The sequence below is a fragment of the Amblyraja radiata genome, chromosome 31, assembly GCF_010909765.2.
Source record: "Amblyraja radiata isolate CabotCenter1 chromosome 31, sAmbRad1.1.pri, whole genome shotgun sequence".
Lineage (NCBI taxonomy): Eukaryota > Metazoa > Chordata > Chondrichthyes > Rajiformes > Rajidae > Amblyraja > Amblyraja radiata.
In genome coordinates, this window is record NC_045986.1 from 17720418 (window position 1) to 17739012 (window position 18595).

Consider the following 18595-nt stretch of genomic DNA (forward strand, 5'->3'; position numbering starts at 1 on the left):
TACAAAAGGCTGGAGTGTTGATCAGTGTTACATTTGTTAAGTTCAATCCCAGGAGCTATTGGCAGGGACCACTGGAGAAAGCCAGAGCATTGGCATACTTCTTCCTTTCTCACCTTAGATACTGAAGTCAATCATAAGTTGACCTCCACTTACCCATCTGAGATCAATAAACCCATCATAGCCTTGGGAAAATAACTGGTTTGTCTGATTTGTAGACCCAGCATCTGAAATCAGTATTCAATGTTATTGAGCTTTATCAAGGAAACTAAGGCCCTTTCCCCGTCAAAAAGGCCAGCATCGCATGATAGCATGGGTCATCAGGCTGTTTGAGGTTAACTTAAAATTATTTATTTATGTAGGTGTGTATGAAGGAATCACAGATGCTGGTTTATACCGATGATAGACACAAAATGCTGGTGTATCTCACATGGTCAGGCAGCATCTCTGGAGGAAAGGAATAGGTGATGTTTCAAGTCTGAAGAGGGGTTCCAACCCAAAACAACACCTATTCCTTTTTTCCAGAGATGCTGCCTGGCCTGCTGAGTTACTCCAGCATTTTGTGTCTATTTCTGTAGGACCTTCAGCAGGGCATCTTTCCGGACATCGCTGTGAGTGAAGTGTTGCAATGTAAGAACGTGCCATTATGTTGGAGAAATGTACGCCCCCCAAATTAAACCCCACATTCCTCTCAATCTTGGGGAGGGTTAGCTAACTGACTGCTCTGGTGATAATGATTTATGGATAAATGTTGCTCAGGCCAGCAGCTAGAACTTTGCATATTCCCTGCAAATGATGAATAGAATATTTTAGGTTCAACTGTGTCTTTTGATTTAATGTGCCATCCAAAAGAGGATGACAGCACTCTCTTGGCAATGGCTGGCTTTAGTGTCCATGGTGTTCATTTCATGTGCAGAATATGCACATTTTATTCACAGAGAATCATCATGGTGTGTGACTCTGAATAGACCAAAGAGGATGCTTTCCAAGTCTGGTTCTCACATATATTATCAGTCTGACATTTATTACACTTTTCAATTTTGCTGCTTCATCGTACTTTCATTATCCAAGTACCACTGGCTTTTCCCCTCATATGAGTTCGTACAGGGCAGAGTGTCAGGCCAGGTCATATTGAGGGTGAAATGAAAAAGTTTATTGTTCACACAAATAGTGAAAATCTGGCATTCTCTGCCGCAAAAGGCTGTGTAGGATGGAGATAGCTGAGATAATATCCCACTGGATATTATTGGATACGGTATCACAGAATGGTTACAGCACAGAAGGAGGCCATTTGGCCAATTGAGTCCATACTGGCTCCATCTAAGTGCAATCCAACCAGTTCCATCCCTCCCCCCCCCCCTGCCTTCTCCTCCTAGCCCTGCAAGTTCTTTCCATTCAGGAACCTATCCAACTCATTTCCACTATTCTCCCAACAGACTCCAACTGTTTTCTGCCTAAATGCTTTCGTCAAGTGGGATACTACAATGTCAAGTCATTGGAGCTGAGGTGCAAATCGGTAATCATCTTCTCTCTGTGTTTTATTGTGTCCACACAGTTACCAGTTGGGAAGTGGTGAAGCTAACATTCTCTCAGATGATCCCATCAACGACGGGGAATGGCATAAAATAATTGCTGTGCGGTAAGAAAATAGAAATTTTAGTACGTTTAATGTGTCCAATTAACAATATTCCCTGCAGCATACCAAGGCGTACTGGGGTGCAATGGAGCATACTGAGGAAGCATAGTTTGCATTTATACCAAACCTTTAACATTCTTGAGAAACACACGTACTTCACACCCATTAAAGTATTCTGAAGCAACATCAACATCGTTAGGTAACACACAAGATTCATAAACAGCAAATAAAACTATTAATGAGGTTTGGGGTATTGTTTAGCTTAGAGACCCAGTGTAGAAACATACCCTTAGGCTTACTGAGTCCATCTGCTCTTTCACCTGTTCTCACTAGTCCTATGTTATTCCATTTCCTCATCCACTCCCTGCACACTATGGGCAAATTTACGGTTGCCAAATAACCTACAAACCCATGTGTCTTTGGGATGTTGGAGGAACCCCATGCAGTCACAGGGAGAATGTGCAAACTACACTAACAGCACCTAAGCACAGCTGCCAAGTTGTACGGATTTTCCGTATTTCGTACGGAAATACGATATGACTACGTAAATATGAATTTGCGTTGTTAAATTACGGATTTTTTTTAAAAACCACCATGGATAATCTAAAAGAAACGTAAAGCTGTGAATCGCAAACAAAACCAGGAGGCAGATGAAAGTTCACAAGAATTCACAAGTATCTGAAAGGGGAGCATTAATCTATCAGATCCATTCACAGTAATTATACTCATTGTAATAAAGGGCCTGCCCCACTTGGGCGACCTAATCCGCGAGTTCTGGCGAGTTTGCCTTCGACTCACACTCGCAGCATGGTCGACACGAGGTCGTAGGAGGTCTTCGTAACTCTCTTTCATGCTCGAGAGTGGTCTCCGCATACTCGAGGCCTCAGCTAGGTCGCTTCGTTTTTCTCAATATGTTAAAAAATGCCCGCGAGTAAAAAAAGGTCACCATGGAAATAATTGATACTTTTTTTACTCGTAGGTTTATTCATAGTAGGTCGACATGTTAGACGTAGGTAATCGAAGGTAGTCGAAGGTAGTCGTAGATAGTCTTCATCATAGTCGAAGGGAGGTCGAAGGAAATCGAAGGAGGTCGTCTTCACTCTCCACTATTCGGTGTCCAATTTTCCCGAAGTTAGTCGTAGCTAGTCGTAGCTAGTCGAAGCTGGTCTTCAACATAGTCGAAGGAGGTCTTCAACGTGACATTTTTTCAAACTCTTCTAAACTCACCAATTAGGTTGCCCAAGTGGGACAGCCCCTTTAGTTTTAAAATTTTGCAACAATTGTTCACAGCTTAATTGGAATGACTTTGGAGGTTGTTCTGATCCCTCCTGCTTGATATCAGTGGGAGGAAAAATGGTTATAGTCTAAGTTACTGAATTTTTTTTTTAAAAGCCAATGTTAGAAATCCTAAAATTAGAAACTCCCAGCAAGCTGAGAAATATCTGCAGAGCGAGAATCTATGTTAATGTTTCAGGTCAAAGACGCTTTTATCAGTGCCCAGGTAATTGCTGGTCTTTACTTCCACAGTGAAGGCAAAAGAGGGTATGCCCAACTGGATGGAGATGAGATTGTGTACGGAGAGTCCAAAGGCGACAAGGTCATGGTCAACACTGGTGGTAGCATCTATCTGGGTAAGCCTGGAACTTTATTTGATGGACTTCATCAGTTCACTTAATTTAATGTTATCACGGAATTGGATCAACAATATCCATTGGCAGCTGCTTTATAGAAAACAGTTTGCCCGTTCCCATTGGTTGTTGTGTTCAATAAGACAACTATCCTGCCTCTCTCAAACCCTGGATGTCTCAGACTGTGTACAGCCGGATGATTACTTTAGAAGAGTAGCCATTATGGGTTTGGAGTAAAAGGCATGAACTCACATGCAACCATGAGATATTTGGCCCGTTGATTCACTTTAATGATTATGGAGAGATGAATGTGGCCCAGGACACGGGAAGAACCTCCTGCTCAGATGAAGCATGGATATTATATCTGCCTGCCAGTGCCACAGTTAAATATCCCATTCAAAAGACGGCACTGCTCACATTGCAAACACATGTCTATCTGGAACATCATATAAAGTTAAGAGGGTCGGGTTCCAAATGCACTGTCTCCTGGCTCGGAGCTGTGATGCAACAAGGGAAACAGCTGCGTCTTCAAGCTCATCCTCATTGCAAAACCGAGCAGGCATAAAATGCAGGACATTCCAATGTTTCCACTCACTGCCCATGCATTTCATGACATTTGCCTACGATATCTGTGTTACATCAGTAGGGCTTTATTTTAATCCCAAGCATCCCGTCAGTCGTATGCTTGAGAGGTTATTGGACATGATCCAAGCTTTTTGCTTTCAGTGGCAGGACACAGTACGGAGCCTTTCCCCATAGTGCCTTTGTGGTGGCTGCACTGAGTTTTAGTTCATCCTTAGCATGTGCTCCTGCACATTGGAATACACCTGTCTGCAACATGCAGCTGTGTTCAGCTGCTTGCATTGGAAGACCAACTGTTTTGGCCAATCCAAAGTGTATCTTTCACCAAGTTGATCATCCACCAGCAGCTGATGTTTGTCTCAGTGTTTGTCCCTGAGAACGGAGCACAGAGTCCTTCAAATGCTCCACTATTGAGAGCAGTACCTCAGTTATCAAGGCCACAAGATATGGGCACAGAATTAGGACACTCGGCCCTTTGAGTCTACTCCACCATTTGATCATGGCTGATCTATTTTTCCCTCTCAACTCCATCCTCCTGCCTTCTTCCCGTAACCCTTCCCGACACCCTTACTAATCAAGAATCTGTCATTCTCCGCTTTACAAAATACCCAATGACGCCTTCCACAGCTATTTGTGCCAATGAATTCCACAGACTCACCACCGTCTGGCTAAAGAAATTCCTCCTCATTTCCATTCTAAAGGTGTGCCCTTTTATTCTGAGACCGCGCCCTCTAGCTCTAGACTCTCCCATTAAACTATGACTAAGCAATGGAATTGCTTCCCTTAATTCTCCTCACTTCCTGCACCCGAGCCGACCTCCCAAACTAAAGGTTTCATTATTTTATTCTTCTGTTTCTCTCTGTCAATTTATAATTGGTAACACCAACTTAGGAAACTTGCGCACTTTAAAAAAATGTTGCTCATTGTTATTGTGTTTAGTCAAGTAATTTATTTCAACGATGGGAGTAGTAACTCATTCATGCCATCTTGGCCTGGCTGATCCATATTCTGCGCTGGTCCCTCACGCCACTGCGCTGAGCGGCAAAACTTCAACCGGTGTTTTCGCCCCGATTTCACGCTTCCTTTTTTTTGTCTTCAGGTGGAGCTCCAGAGGTCAAATACTTCACAGGGGGAAAGTTCACCTCTGGGATTACTGGCTGCATCAGGAAGGTGATCCTTGTGAATAAAAGGCCCGGCCAACATCGAGTGCAGCCCGTCGACCTGCGGGTTCATGCGGAGGGTGGGGTGAATGCCGAAGAGTGTCAGTCGTAGGCACTCAGATTCACCAAAGGCAAAGTAGAGACTTCTGGGGAAAGGTGCTTTGCTGCTATTAAATTGGATTGTCTTGTGTTCTTTAATGCAGTCCATTTTAACCAAAAAAGAAATCATCGCAACGTCATCTAATTGTATTCTGTTGAATGAAGGTTTCGACAAGTCAGATTGATTTATTTTGTACTACAACAGCCATACAAGAACGCCAGCATTATCCTTCGAGGCTGATGATCCTATGGATTTAGGTTGCTCTAGCACTGAAGGTTGGAATGTAGGTGAACAAGAACAACTAGGAATCTTTTTGCTACCACGGTCTCTGGGTTTTAAGGCACACTGGCCCAGGTTTGTCTCTACTTGAGTAGGCACAATTCATTTGTTTAAGGAAAAGGTTCACAAGTTGCATAAAGTTTTGTGCTAAAAATTTTGGATGGCTGGTCAGGATAGGATCTTTATCATTGTCGACGATATACAAAAATCTGAATTGGTACCAGTGTTTCAAGAGTTTATTATTGTGTGGATTTCTGTCAGTTACATCGGCAGTCATTTCCTACACCTACGTATCGCTGGCTTACCAATTGTTCAGCAATGCTGAAATCCAAGTCTCTGCTTAAACTTGCCCCTGGATTATATGGTGCGTGCATTGGTATAAAATGGTGCAGAGGTACACAAGGGCTTCCAAAGAAACAATGTCAGTGAAGGATCGGGATTTGGACAGGGGAGGGAGGATCAGGATAGGAAACTGTCAAAGATGACAACACCTTAAGGAAAAAGCTCAAGGTCACTAAATATTGTTCTATAAGGTTAGCTTCCCAATAGCAATCCAGAATTTGCAAGCCCAAAGTGGAAAACTAAATACCTTTTATTTGTTCCGTTATGTGCTGTAAACAGGTGCAATGATGGCTTTGGCACAATTCGGAATGGATTGTGCCAGAGGCCTCTACTCCCAAAGGAACAAAACGTGGTCCTATCTGCCTTATCTTTCAGCCTTTTCCAGAGGCACTCTCTACAAGGTCTTGGGAATGAAGGAATCCAGTAAATAACCAAGTTTCAATCAATAAATCTTTAAAGGGCATTGTCTTAAGAAATATTGAGCTGACTGTCAGTTGTTCACATGTACTGTGCATTAACATGTAGTTCAGACATGGTTAAAGCTGTGACACAAGGCTGCACTGCATCCATTCCCAAGTACAATGAACTCAATGTCCTTCAACTCACAACTTGACAATGCACTGATTGTTTTTTCATATGTTAATCACTTCCTTTAGTAGGCAAATGGAATTCCCAAAAGGGAAAAATGGATCTAGCAAAATTAAATCATGTGAACCTTGTTCCTTTTACTTTGAGGTGTTGTTTCGTTGGCAGAAAGAGGCAATCCTGCTCCCAATAGACTTTACGGATTTGAGCGTTTTGCAAGTGAGGTAAATGCCAGGGTAAATTTTGTGTGCAGATACTAAATGTTGAATGGAGAGTGATATTTTTTAAACTGTTGGTAACATATGGCTATATGTATAGCAAGGAAGCAGTAAACTTACAGGTAAGATCAAGAAAGAAAACGTGACCTCTGGTACCAATATACCATCCCCAAATCAGCCACAAGGCTTTCGATTCAGGTGCAAGAATACATTCAAACTGAATGAAGGATTAAAATTTTAGTTTGAAATGTGAAACACTCTTTGTGTTCCAATTCTGAATTCATTGATTAATTAATGAGCCATCTTGTGAACCTTTTATGAAAAATGTTTGCTGGAGACATAGCCAACTCATTTTTAGAACAAAGTCAGAACACTCATGCATAGTCAATGCTTTAATAGAACTACTGACATCTCTCTCTCTTTCTCTCTCTCTCTCTAATTCTCTCTCTCTCTCTCTCTCTCTCTCTCTCTCTCTCTCATTGAGCATAGCCAGGGCAATCGCACACACAACATATGTTAGTACTCTTAATATTTATCTATTCATTTATTATATGTACAGCATCCTCGAACGTTATTGTAATATTTGATCATTTTCTGTGTTTCTTTTAATCAAAGACATTCTCTTCCATTAATTGCAGTATTAATGAGATCTGACTCCTCAGTGAGTCAGTATTTCAGCTACCTATTTAATAGTATGTTATTATAAAACTGAGCAGATTTATAACAACCATTTGATTTTGTGTTTGTGTGTGTGGAAAGCCTTAAAGAATTAATAATCTTCCTCTTGTTAAATAGACTAATTTATATTAGCTTCATTTTTGTTCACATCATTCTTTGTTAGTGGGATACATATGGCTTCACAGTAGAAAGCTGCAGTAATCAATTTCAAATCTGAATTAGAAAGATATATATGAAGAATTCCACTCCTATATACATTCACTTAAGCACTAATGCTGTGGACTACTAGAATAAGTAGAAAATGCAATTCTGTTCCATGGTTTTCTTAGAAATATATCCTGGAGACTGATCTCACCTGATTCCCCCAAACCTTCTTGGACAGAAGCTATGATTTATTTTCTAGTCCATTTGGTGAGACGGGGCTGGAAAATGGAAGGGTCTTGGAGATAAAAGGAACACATACCCCTAGTCAAAATCATGCTTCAAAGATTAATGGAAGTCTTTCTTTGTTGGCATTTGGTACTGGCTGGTTCCAGAGTAAAAACAGCGAGATAATAGAATCTTTCAACAATTGTTAGTTGTAGGGCTCTCCTACAGTCTGTTACAGGAGGAAGAGCTTGTATCTCCTTAAACATTGTTACATCGACATTTAGAATGCAGCTTCTAAAGATTTTAAGCATTTTGTTTAGCCATATATCGTTAATTTGATTTCCAAGTACCACTGGTTAAGTATACAGTGAAGCAGCCAGATGGATAAGCAGATGGATAAGATTGTGTAACTATTTGTGAAACAATAGGGTGCTCTTGGTGTGTTGGGAAATATAATTTACTTTCAACACTTGGTCCCAGTTAAACTGATACAATAATTTTATACTTTATCACTGTGCTACAAACCAAAAACTTGTAGGCGCAAAGACTGCAAGCGGCAAACTAATATATTGTAGAAACAAAGAACTGCAGATGCTAGTTTACAAAAGAAAAACAAAGAGTGCTGGAGTAGCTCAGCGGGCCAGGCAGTATCTCAGGAGAACATGGATAGGTGACGTTTCGTGTCAGGACCCTTTAGTCTGAAGAAGGGTCCCGACTTGAAATGGCATCTATCCACGTTCTCCCGAGATGCTGCCTGACCTGCTGAGCTACTCCAGCACTCTGTGTCTTCTTCTGAACTAATATATTGTGTGCTGTGCCTGCATTCAGCCTATGTCATTGAACATTAATGAGGGGAAAATGTGAATGGAGCAGATAAAGTATGAGACCCTAATCAGACTGATTCCTTGTGTCTTTTTAAATAGGGAAATTGGTGCATTCATCACCTACCAAAACATTCACTGGCAGAACTAAAGAGATCTTCTAACAACCTGGCTAGCCACATTCACATACTGTATGTTATATTAACCCACTAAAGAACTTTATTTTTTATAAAGAATAAAGGCCTTGCAATGTAGATTGTAACACAAACTATGTCCATTTGGAGGTGATTCAGTGACCTGGGCAATGGGAAGTAAGGATATGACTGAATTATTAAGATGCTGATCTTTTTTTACTGCTTTCAGGGTTAAACAGTGTCTTTGCTTCCAGACTTTTTTTAACTTCAGTTAGTGTGAATTTTATTAAATAATAATATACATGTGTGGGCAATGAAAACCCAATTGGTGGTCCAGTTGCAAAATATATTCAACAATGCCTCTATCAAAGGCAGGGACTACTGCAGAGTAGCTAATTAACACAAACTGAGAGAAGTGAATTTGAATCTATTCTTTCCCTAGACATATGCACTCATACTGAGGGCAAGATTAAAGGCAGAGAAGATGGGTTTAGTGTAGATGGGTGCATAATTGTCAGTGCAGACACAGTAGACTCTGCTTCTATGGTATATGACAATGACTCTATGACCATCCCAATAGTGTTAGGTGACATCACTGATTGAGTCGCCATTTGTGTTTTCACCTCTGCTGTACAAAGCAGTTGTGTTTAAGAGCTTGGGGTGTCCCAAAAGAGAGAACTTTGACGTGACCCTGAATACGACTTTTTTTTGTAGGCCTCAAGATTATAAAAACTATTGAAAGAGCATTTTGAGAAAATAAATTTGTTAAAATTTGCAATTTAAATATTTCAGTTTTGGTTCCACTGTAACTTGGTCTACAATCCAAATTGCTCTAAAATGATTGTGCAGGTGGTGGCTTTCTCCGTGGTTTTCTCAAGATCCCTCCAAGCCAAACTTGGTATCTGCTTGGTCTTCCCTCATAATGTGCTATGATCCTGGTGCCCATCAACAGGTGTATAGTATGGATGCATTGTTTGTGAAACCGCACCATCTACTATCATGACCTCAAATACAAATTGGGAGATTCTCCAGACTTGAACATTACCTCAAGCACTTAGGCCAACCTGCTAGTACAACCCCATCACCCTCAGTAATTTTCCCTATAACATATCTCTGCATTCCCAGTAATTCTAACACCCACCCACACATTAAGGACTTCTTCTTCTTCTTCTTCTTCTTCTTCTTATCGAGTCCACACACAAGATTAGAAGTTGTTCAGCCAGAGCTGAAGCACTTCTCGGCATCTGCATACAATGGTGTCTGTCTTGTCGCTTCTTGTGTGTGGTGGTGGAAAGATTGGTGGAAACAGGGCCGCCATGAGAACGCTCTTTCCTCGACCTCACATTAGGGACAATTTACAGTGACCAAGTAATCCACCAACTCGTGCATCTTTGGGATGTTGGAAGAAACCAGAGCTCTGGAGGAAATTCACAGGCAGGTCCAAACTCCATGCAGACAGCACCAGAGGTCAGGATTGAACCTGGGTCGCTGGAGATGTGAGGCAATGACTCCACTCGTTGTAACACCATTCCACCCCATGCAAGTGGAACTAAAGTAGTCAGTGCTTTCTTATGCATGTGAGATGAGAACAGGCAAAGAAGAGAATGGTAGAGTTTAGCTTTCTCTACCTTTAATTCGGTCACTCAATGTTCTGTGGTTCTGTTCCAGGTAATAGCAGAGCAAGCAGTATTCCAGGTAAAGTTGGTTTGAAAGCAGGCGGAGCATCGTGAGATGTGTGGTTTTTAGCAATAATGGTCCTTGCCTTTAACCTTAACATTTGCCCTTCCCTGATTTATTTTTCTTCAACATATTTCACTTCTATTTATTTCTGCTTTTTTTTTTGTTGCAACAATTGCGATTCTAATGTTGGACCTACCAATCTGCTGTGTACATGGCTCATTCCAAGATAATCAGTCAGCTTCAGTTTATATCCAGATCTTTCCCGTATCACAGCTTGTTATTTTTGGACCATTGCATTACATTACAAAACTCCTACCTCAGTCACTGTGGCAAGAGAACACAGGATCTGTATAAGGTGCTAACAGACATGACTTATGTCACCTTTCAGGTATTCGTCTGAGGTATCCCATTTTACCAAGGCTCAGTTACTTTTTAAAGGTGTTAAGAAATCATTGCATCCGGGGCTTTTTTAAACAGGAAAGCCCAGGTAGAGTTACTCCGCCTGAGTAGAAGAGATTCGCTTTGGAGTACAATGAAAAATAGGATGAGGAAACGGTGGCAGCCGCAGCGAATAAACCATAAGCTATTTCTTTTCTTACAGCATGACATTTTTCTATTGCATCAGGAAAAATTTAACAGGAATAAAGTGTAGCACATCTGTACACAGCTGTCACAGAGGGGTTGTAACAGTCTGGGTGGCAGGGCCTAGTGAGCAAGGTAACTGAAATAGAGTTCCAGTGGATATTGTGTTTACCAAATCAGAACTGTTTTAAGACTGTTTAAAATAGTCTAGGCAACCATGTATCAAAGATGCCAATTGTTTGGTGCTTGCGCAGGTTCCTTGGGATTCCATTTGAACCTACCATTGCTGTATGTGTTCAATGCATTTTATTTAAACAATAAAAGCTTTTTAATTCACTGGAGCTGATGTTCTGTTCCATACATTGGTATTTGAAGTCTATGAAATGATATTTGGTGAGATGATCCCAGCCTCCAAAAATACCAGGGCTGACGTCTAAGTTTGGACTGACAAATCTGTTGTACGTAGGTGATCATCTTGGCCAGAAGAAAGCTCTTCTATTTCTCCAGAATTTATCTAACTTCAAGTAACCTCGGCGTTTCCTCTCTCTCTATCCCTCCCCCATCCAAGTAGCACCAGCTTCTCGTTTACACCCAACAAACAGCTTACAATGGCCTGTTTCCTTCATCATCGTTACTTATTTGCATATCTTTCATTCATTGTTCTTTATCTCTCTACATCATCGTCTATCTCTTGTTTCCCTTATGCCTAACCAGTCTGAAAAAGGGTCTCGACCCGAAACATCACCAATTCCTTCTCTCCAGAGATGCTGCCTGGCCCACTGAGTTACTCCAGCTTTTTGTGTATATCTTCGGTTTAAACCAGCATCTGCAGTTCCTTCCTACACAGAAGAAAGCTCGGCGGGTTTGTTTGTTTTGGGAACATTTTTTCGGATTCCTCTCCAACTCACTCATGGTCATCAGAAGGTTGCCATTCCTTCACTCTCGTTGGGTCAATATCTCAGAGGTCCACCTATGTATGTGTCCCATCTGCACTGTCACAGCCAAGTGGCAAATGGAAAGGCTCGGCTTCACTATTTCAGTACAACTGACTACAGGCTACAAATACCAATGTTTTCACTGCTATCCCCACATTCAATTACCTCAGCTTGCCCAGTAAACATCTTGGGGATTGCACATGGCACAGAAGATGGATATACAAGGGGTCTGAGGTGCCTACCTATTAATTAGAATAACTCAACTAACAGTTAATGTTTAATCAATTATTTACTGAGAGTGAAGGAATTCCCATGCACCATCCAAAGGCGTGTTTAAACACATCAAAGCTCTCTTCACTGTTGTCCTTTTAAATTCCCCACGACTCTGTTTCCTGCACACATTTTGCACTGGTCTCTCTTTTCCATGCTCCTTTAAACTCGCTGGGATACTACTTCCTCTGTTCCTTTAAACTTTCAGGACTGCATTTCCCAGCTACGTTAAGTCTATTTTTTTTATATTAATTGCTTCCAAGGTAATGAACCATTACCCACGTTTAACTCTTCTGGTAAGCCATTAAATGAGAACAATTCCTCAACAGAGCCAGCCCAACATTTTTCACATCAGTCAACATTGAGTAACTATCTGCAAGTGCGATAAAGCCACCGATCCCTTTCTCACAGTTATCAATGTGTACTTCATGGAAAATATGTGTCCATGTCCAGCTTCTTCACTTTCCATCTATCATCATTTTGTAATAGGAAAATCATAATTTGCTCTTTTCAACATGAAAATCTGAATGTATCTGAAATCTTATATGATAACACCTCTGCAGGTGCATTTTGTTTTGAGGATCATGTAATCATGTTGAGATAATAGATTGTGCACATTTGTGCAATTTTTCCAACCTCTCTTTATAGTTAATTCTCTCTAATCCAGGGAGTATGCTGGTAAACATCTTCTGCACACTCTCCAAAGTCTCCACATCCTTGCTATCATGGGGCAACCAGAACTGCACACAATACCACATATGTGCCCTAACCAAAGTCCTATAAGACTGCAGTATGACCACCTGACTCTTGCACTGAATGCCCTAACCGATGAAGGCAAGCATGTCATATGCCTTCTTTATCAATCTATCTAACTGTGTGGCCACTTTGAGGGAGTTATGGACTTGGATCCCAGTATCTGTACATCAATGCTATTAAGGGTCATTCCATTTAGCTCGTAACATTTGACCTCCCAAAGAACAACACCTCACACTCGGATTAAACTCCATCTGCCATTTCTCCGCCCATTTCTGTAGCTGATCTATATCCCACCGCATACCATGACAACCTTCCTCTTTGCAACTCCACCAATTTTGGTGTTGTCTACAAACGTACTAACCAACACAACTACATTTATGCCCAATTTGATAAATATATATTACAAACAACAGAGGTCCCAGCACAGATCCCAGCAGAACTCAACCGGTCACAAACCTCCAGCCAGAATAGGACACACTTCCACCACAACCCTCTGTCTTCGATGAATAATCCAGATCTGAATCCAAATGGCCATCACTATTGGTCCATGCATCTTAATCTTCTGATTTAACCTATCTTTTATTATGCACCTTGCAAAAAATAATGTGGACAACATCCACAGCCATACCACAAAACTGCTGACTTTCCCTAATAAGCCCATTCCCTTCCAAATGTGAGTGACTCCTTTCCCGAAGCATCCTCTCCAATAGTTTCCAACCTTTGATGTGAGGCTCACTGACCTATAATTTCCTCCCCTTTTTAAAGAGAGGAACAATATTGCCTACTCTCCAGTCCTCCAGGACCTCGCCTGTGGCTAGTGAAAATATACACATTTGTCAAGACCTCTGCAAACTTATCTCTTACCTCTCTCAATAACTTTGGATAGATGCCATCAGGCCCTAGGAATTTATCTGCCATAATGCTCTTCAAGAGCCCCATGTTAAAAAAAACATTCTTCTTGAACTGTGTTGCATATTAGTATTCTTCACACTAACCTCTTCGTCCTCCTTGTGAAAAGAGATGCAAAATACTCATTTAATACCTCATCTATATTCTCTGATGCCAAGCATAAATTCTCTCCTTTATTCTTGGACGGCCCTACCTTCTCCCTGGATACCCTTGTCCTAAGTAAATATTAAACTGACTCTGTTCTATTTTCTAGAATTCGGAAGAAAGAGAGGCAATCACATTGAACTTTATAAAATTGTTACAGGGCATTGCAACTTGATGTAGAGATGTTTCCCTGGTTAAGGAGTCTGAAACCAGAGGCCATAGTCTCAGAAAAAGGGAAGAGATAAGGAACAATTTCTTCCTCAAAAAGGTTTTGAATCTTTGGAATTCTTTACCCTGGATTGTAGAGGATTGATCAATGGGTTAATTCAAAATAGAGATTGATATATTACTGGGTATTAAAGGAATGAGAGTTATGGGCATTGTGTAGCAAAATAACCCTGAGGTAGATCAGCAAACATTTTGATGAAAGCCAAAGCATGCTCAAAAAAACACGTTCTGATTTTTCTCCTAATTATTTATGCTCTTAAAAGCCACACTTACATTTTGTGACAGCACCCTCACCTTTTGGGTATTGCTCTGATCCTTTTAACTGGCTGACAGGTGTGGCCAATTCCCAGCATTATTGCAATTGATTGGCCATTTGAACCTTGCCAGCCTACTCTCAAAGATCCAGGCATTTGAGCCAGACTGGGAGACGACAAGGGAGGGGAGAGGGAGGAGAAAAGGAGAGAGTGAGGAAGGGAGATAAAGTGGGCAGCTTCCCTCCGAGTTGTGTTCCCCCATCGCAGGTATGAGCAAGAGAGAGCCAATGGGATAGATCCGAGACCACCAGCGCCACCATGTGGTCAAGACTGGACTACTGGGAAAGTAGCCCTAGACAGCCAGCACCTCTACCCGAGGCTACGTCTAAGTGGCCGCAGGATGCCTGAAATACCAGAACCTCTTCCTGCCCACAGACAAAGAGGGACTGCACTCACACACACATACACACACACACACACACACCCACAGGGCCAAAGACTGGCCACCAGGATCATCCAGAGATCGTCAATGTCACGTCTCCAGGCCCAAAGCTGAGCTTCCAGGAAGTAACCTAAACCGTCAGCCTCTCATCCCAAGGCAGGGGCGAACTGCAGGAAGAAGCCTAAGAACGCCACGCGTCATCATATGAACACCAGGACTAAGCTGCTGGGACAAGCCCGAGATCGCCAATGTCATCGCACATGTGCTCTGACAGCTAGAGACAGCGCCCCCATGTGGTCCTGGACGTTCCTACCACTGGAAATAGGATAAACTATGCGAGTTCACCCAACTGTGAGTGTCAGTATGTTCACTGCCGAACCTGGCATCTTTCCCCCGATGCCACAATATTTTGAGCTTTACATTGCATTTGTGTAGTCACCTGAACAATTACAATAATAATGTTCATAGATTCGTTTTGGTATGTTTCGTTTTTTTCCAATCATTGCAATTGCATAGACAACATTCAGTTTATGAAGTATCTTGGCTGTTGCGGCTTGAAAGATCTATGCTGATAATTTCACACAGTGGTTTTCTGCAGAATACAGCCATAGTTTAGTTTAGTTTATTATTGCCACATGGACTGAGATACAGTGAAACGTTTTTGTTTGCATGCTATCCAGTCAAAAAAGACTATATGAATACAATCAAGCCATTTAGTGCAAAGATATTACATTGACATCCGATAAAGTCCGATTAAAGAAAGCTCAAAGGCCTCCAATGAGGGAGATGGGAGGTCAGGACCACACTATAGCTGATGAGAAGGCCATTTAGTAGCCTGATAACAGCTGGGAAGGAACTTCCTGAATCTGGTGGTATGTGTTCTCAAGCTTCTGTATCCCTGCTTGATGGGAGGGGGGGAGAAGAAGGAGTGGCCAGGATGGGACTGGTTATCGATTATGGCCATGACATCGATGTGGCTGGTCCAGCACAAATTGCTGGTGATATTTATTCCTAGTACCTTGAACTTTTCTTATGAAGATAAACCCTTCCCATTAAACATAGAAAATAGGTGTAGGAGTAGGCCATTCAGCCTTTCGAGCCAGCGCCCCTTGAATCCACTTTTCCCTATAAGCTATATCTAACTCTCTCTTGAAAACATCCAGTGATTTGGCCTAAAATTCTACAGATTTACAACTCTGGGTGAAACAGTTTTTTCCTCATCTCAGTCCTAAATGACCTACCCCTTTTTCTTAAATTGTGACCCCTGGTTCTGCACTCCCCCAACATCGGGAACTTTTTACCTGCATCTAGCCTGTCCAATCCCTTAAGCATTAGCATGTTTTCAAAAAGGAGCTTGTTGTCTGATTGGTCCTGAACAACAATCTTGCTCTCAACATTATCAAGACCAAAGAGCTAATTGTTGACTTCAAGAAGGGAGAACTGGGGATCCATGAACCTGCCTTCATCAACAGGGCAGTGGTGGAGAGAGTCAATGACTTCAAGTTTCTGAGCATGCATAACTGAAAATCTGTCCTGGGCCCATGCAATCATAAAGAAAGTTCACCAACACCTCTACTTCTTCAGTCAATGGAGGAGATTTAGTATGTCCCCAAATACGTTATGGAACTTCTACAGGTGTGCAGCAGAGAGCATGTTGATTGCAACACTCCCAACGTCAGGAACTTGAATGCCAAGGAATGAATCAGGCCTGCAGAAGGTGGTAGACATCTCCTCCCTTGCCTCCCTCAGTGAGCTGGTTTGCATCTTATCAGGATCTGTGGAGTGACTGACCCATCATAATGCGTTCTTGAATTGGTAATTAGGTCATATTCTAGCTTAAGTGATACATCAGGAGCTTTTAAGCATACGGCTACACAAGAATGAGTGGACTCCAGGATCACACTGCACTGGGTAGGCACAGCAGATTTCCTTCCCAAGTGAAAATTTATGAAGTTGCTGATATTTTGCGACAATTTGGCAGCTTCAGGCTTTGATTTTGCTGAAATAAGATTGTTTTTGTCCAAGTTTGTCCAGTATTTTAACCCCCTTACTGAAGGGTTTAAAAAACCCTGCCTTCATAAATCTGCAGTGATGTCTACAGGTTTAATGAGGGTGACTAGAATCTGAATGCCCTCTGTGTCGATTGAAGTGAACACCAGGATTTTGGTGTCATGATCCATGTCATTATCCATGGGGCTTTGTTTTTGAGTGTGAGTCCGCATTCTTCCTCTTCTTTCCCTGATCGTCAGGGAGTGCTTGCCCGTTATTCGTGCAGAATATACATTTGAATGCTGACTGACTTTCAAAGCACACAGTCAAGTAATTAGTTTCTTAACCACGGGAATGCCCGTTCCCTTGCGTGGAGAAGGCAAATGGACACATTTGTAAAGGCTTTTCCTAAATGAAAGAAAAACTACATTATCTCACCACTGAACAATTCAAATAATAGATTGAACTTTGAATGTGGATGAGGCAATGTATAAGTCTTATTGTCCAGACAAGCCAATGTTTTCTGTGCTCCACTAGCTGTCTTGTGTGCCCTTTTTTAAAAGGAAATTCCTTTCCATTTTCCTGAATCATATAGAACGTAGAACAGTACAGCACAGGAACAGGCTCTTCAGCCCACAATGTCTGTGCCAAACATGATGCCAAGGCAATTCTTATCTGCCTGCACATTTTCCATCTCCCTCCAAACGCTACCTATCAATATGCCTTTCCAAAAGCTTCTTAAACGCCATTATCATATTTGTCGTCACCACCACACCAGTGTATTCCAGGCGCCGACATCCTCTGTGAACCTCTGCACACCTCCTTTAAACTTCACCCCTCTCATCTTAAAGCTAAACTCTCCAGCCTTTGACATTTCATCCGTAAGAAAAAGGTTCTGTCTATCTTTTCCAAGGAACCTTATCTATGCCTCTCATCATTTTATCTACTTCTCTCACGTCTCCCTTCCTCCTCCAACACTCCTGAAATAAAACAATCTAAATTTGTTCAATCTCTCTTTGGAGCTAATATCCTCTAAACCAGGCAACATTCCCCAATCCACTTCTGCGCCCTCTCTCAAGCCTCCACATCCTTCCTTTAATGGGGTAACCAGACTGCAAACAATACTCCCAATGTGACTCAACCAAAGTCCTGCAAGGATGCAACATGACTTCCTGCCTTTTATATTCAATGCCCTGACCTATGAAGGCAAGCATACCATGCGATTTTTTTTTTACCTCACTGCCTACTTTGAGGTAGCTATGGATTTAGATCCCAAGATACCTCTGTACATCAATGTCGTTAAGAATCTTGCCATTAACTGCACTCTCCCCTTACATTGGACTTTGTAAAATGCAACAACTCCCAGCTGCTCTGATTAAACTCCATCTGTAATTTCTCCACCCATTTGTGGAGGCAGTCAGTGGATATATTTAAGGCAGAGATAGATAGATTCTTGATTAGTACGGGTGTCAGGGGTTATGGGGAGAAGGCAGGCGAATGGGTTTAGGAGGGAGAGATAGATCAGCCATGATTGAATGGCGGAGTAGACTTGATGGGCCGAATAGCCTAATTCTACTCCAATCACATGACCTGATGACCTTATGATAACAAAGGTATTTTTCCTGCAGAATTTACAAAAAGGTCTGTTCCACCGCAATAAGTTTATTTTTGCTACTGCAAACCAAAAATACCAAGGGCTGTACATCCTTTAATAGAAACGATTGCTGTCAGTTTGAATGGCCTCCTGCGGTGAAAGTAGCAGCTGTGTTCTGTAGAGAAAATGGTGTCTGATTTATGCAGGGAGGTTACATGGAAACAGGACAGCTTTATCTCCACTTGTCAATTTTCAGAATAACTAGGTGCTTCTCTTAATGCTG

At 41.7% G+C, this 18595-nt stretch overlaps 1 protein-coding gene across 8 annotated transcripts in view; it reads left to right on the forward strand.

Annotated features, from left to right (window-relative positions):
• Positions 1 to 11132, forward strand: part of hspg2 (heparan sulfate proteoglycan 2) — a 365099-nt gene extending 353967 nt beyond the window's left edge. For all 8 annotated transcript variants that reach the window (XM_033047940.1, XM_033047944.1, XM_033047946.1 and 5 more), the window contains 3 exons: positions 1553 to 1636; positions 3161 to 3264; positions 4943 to 11132. In XM_033047940.1, the coding sequence (XP_032903831.1) occupies positions 1553 to 1636; positions 3161 to 3264; positions 4943 to 5115 (361 nt within the window). In that variant the 3' untranslated portion in view covers positions 5116 to 11132. The remainder of the gene's footprint in view (positions 1 to 1552; positions 1637 to 3160; positions 3265 to 4942) is intronic.
• The last annotated feature ends 7463 nt before the right edge of the window (positions 11133 to 18595 follow it).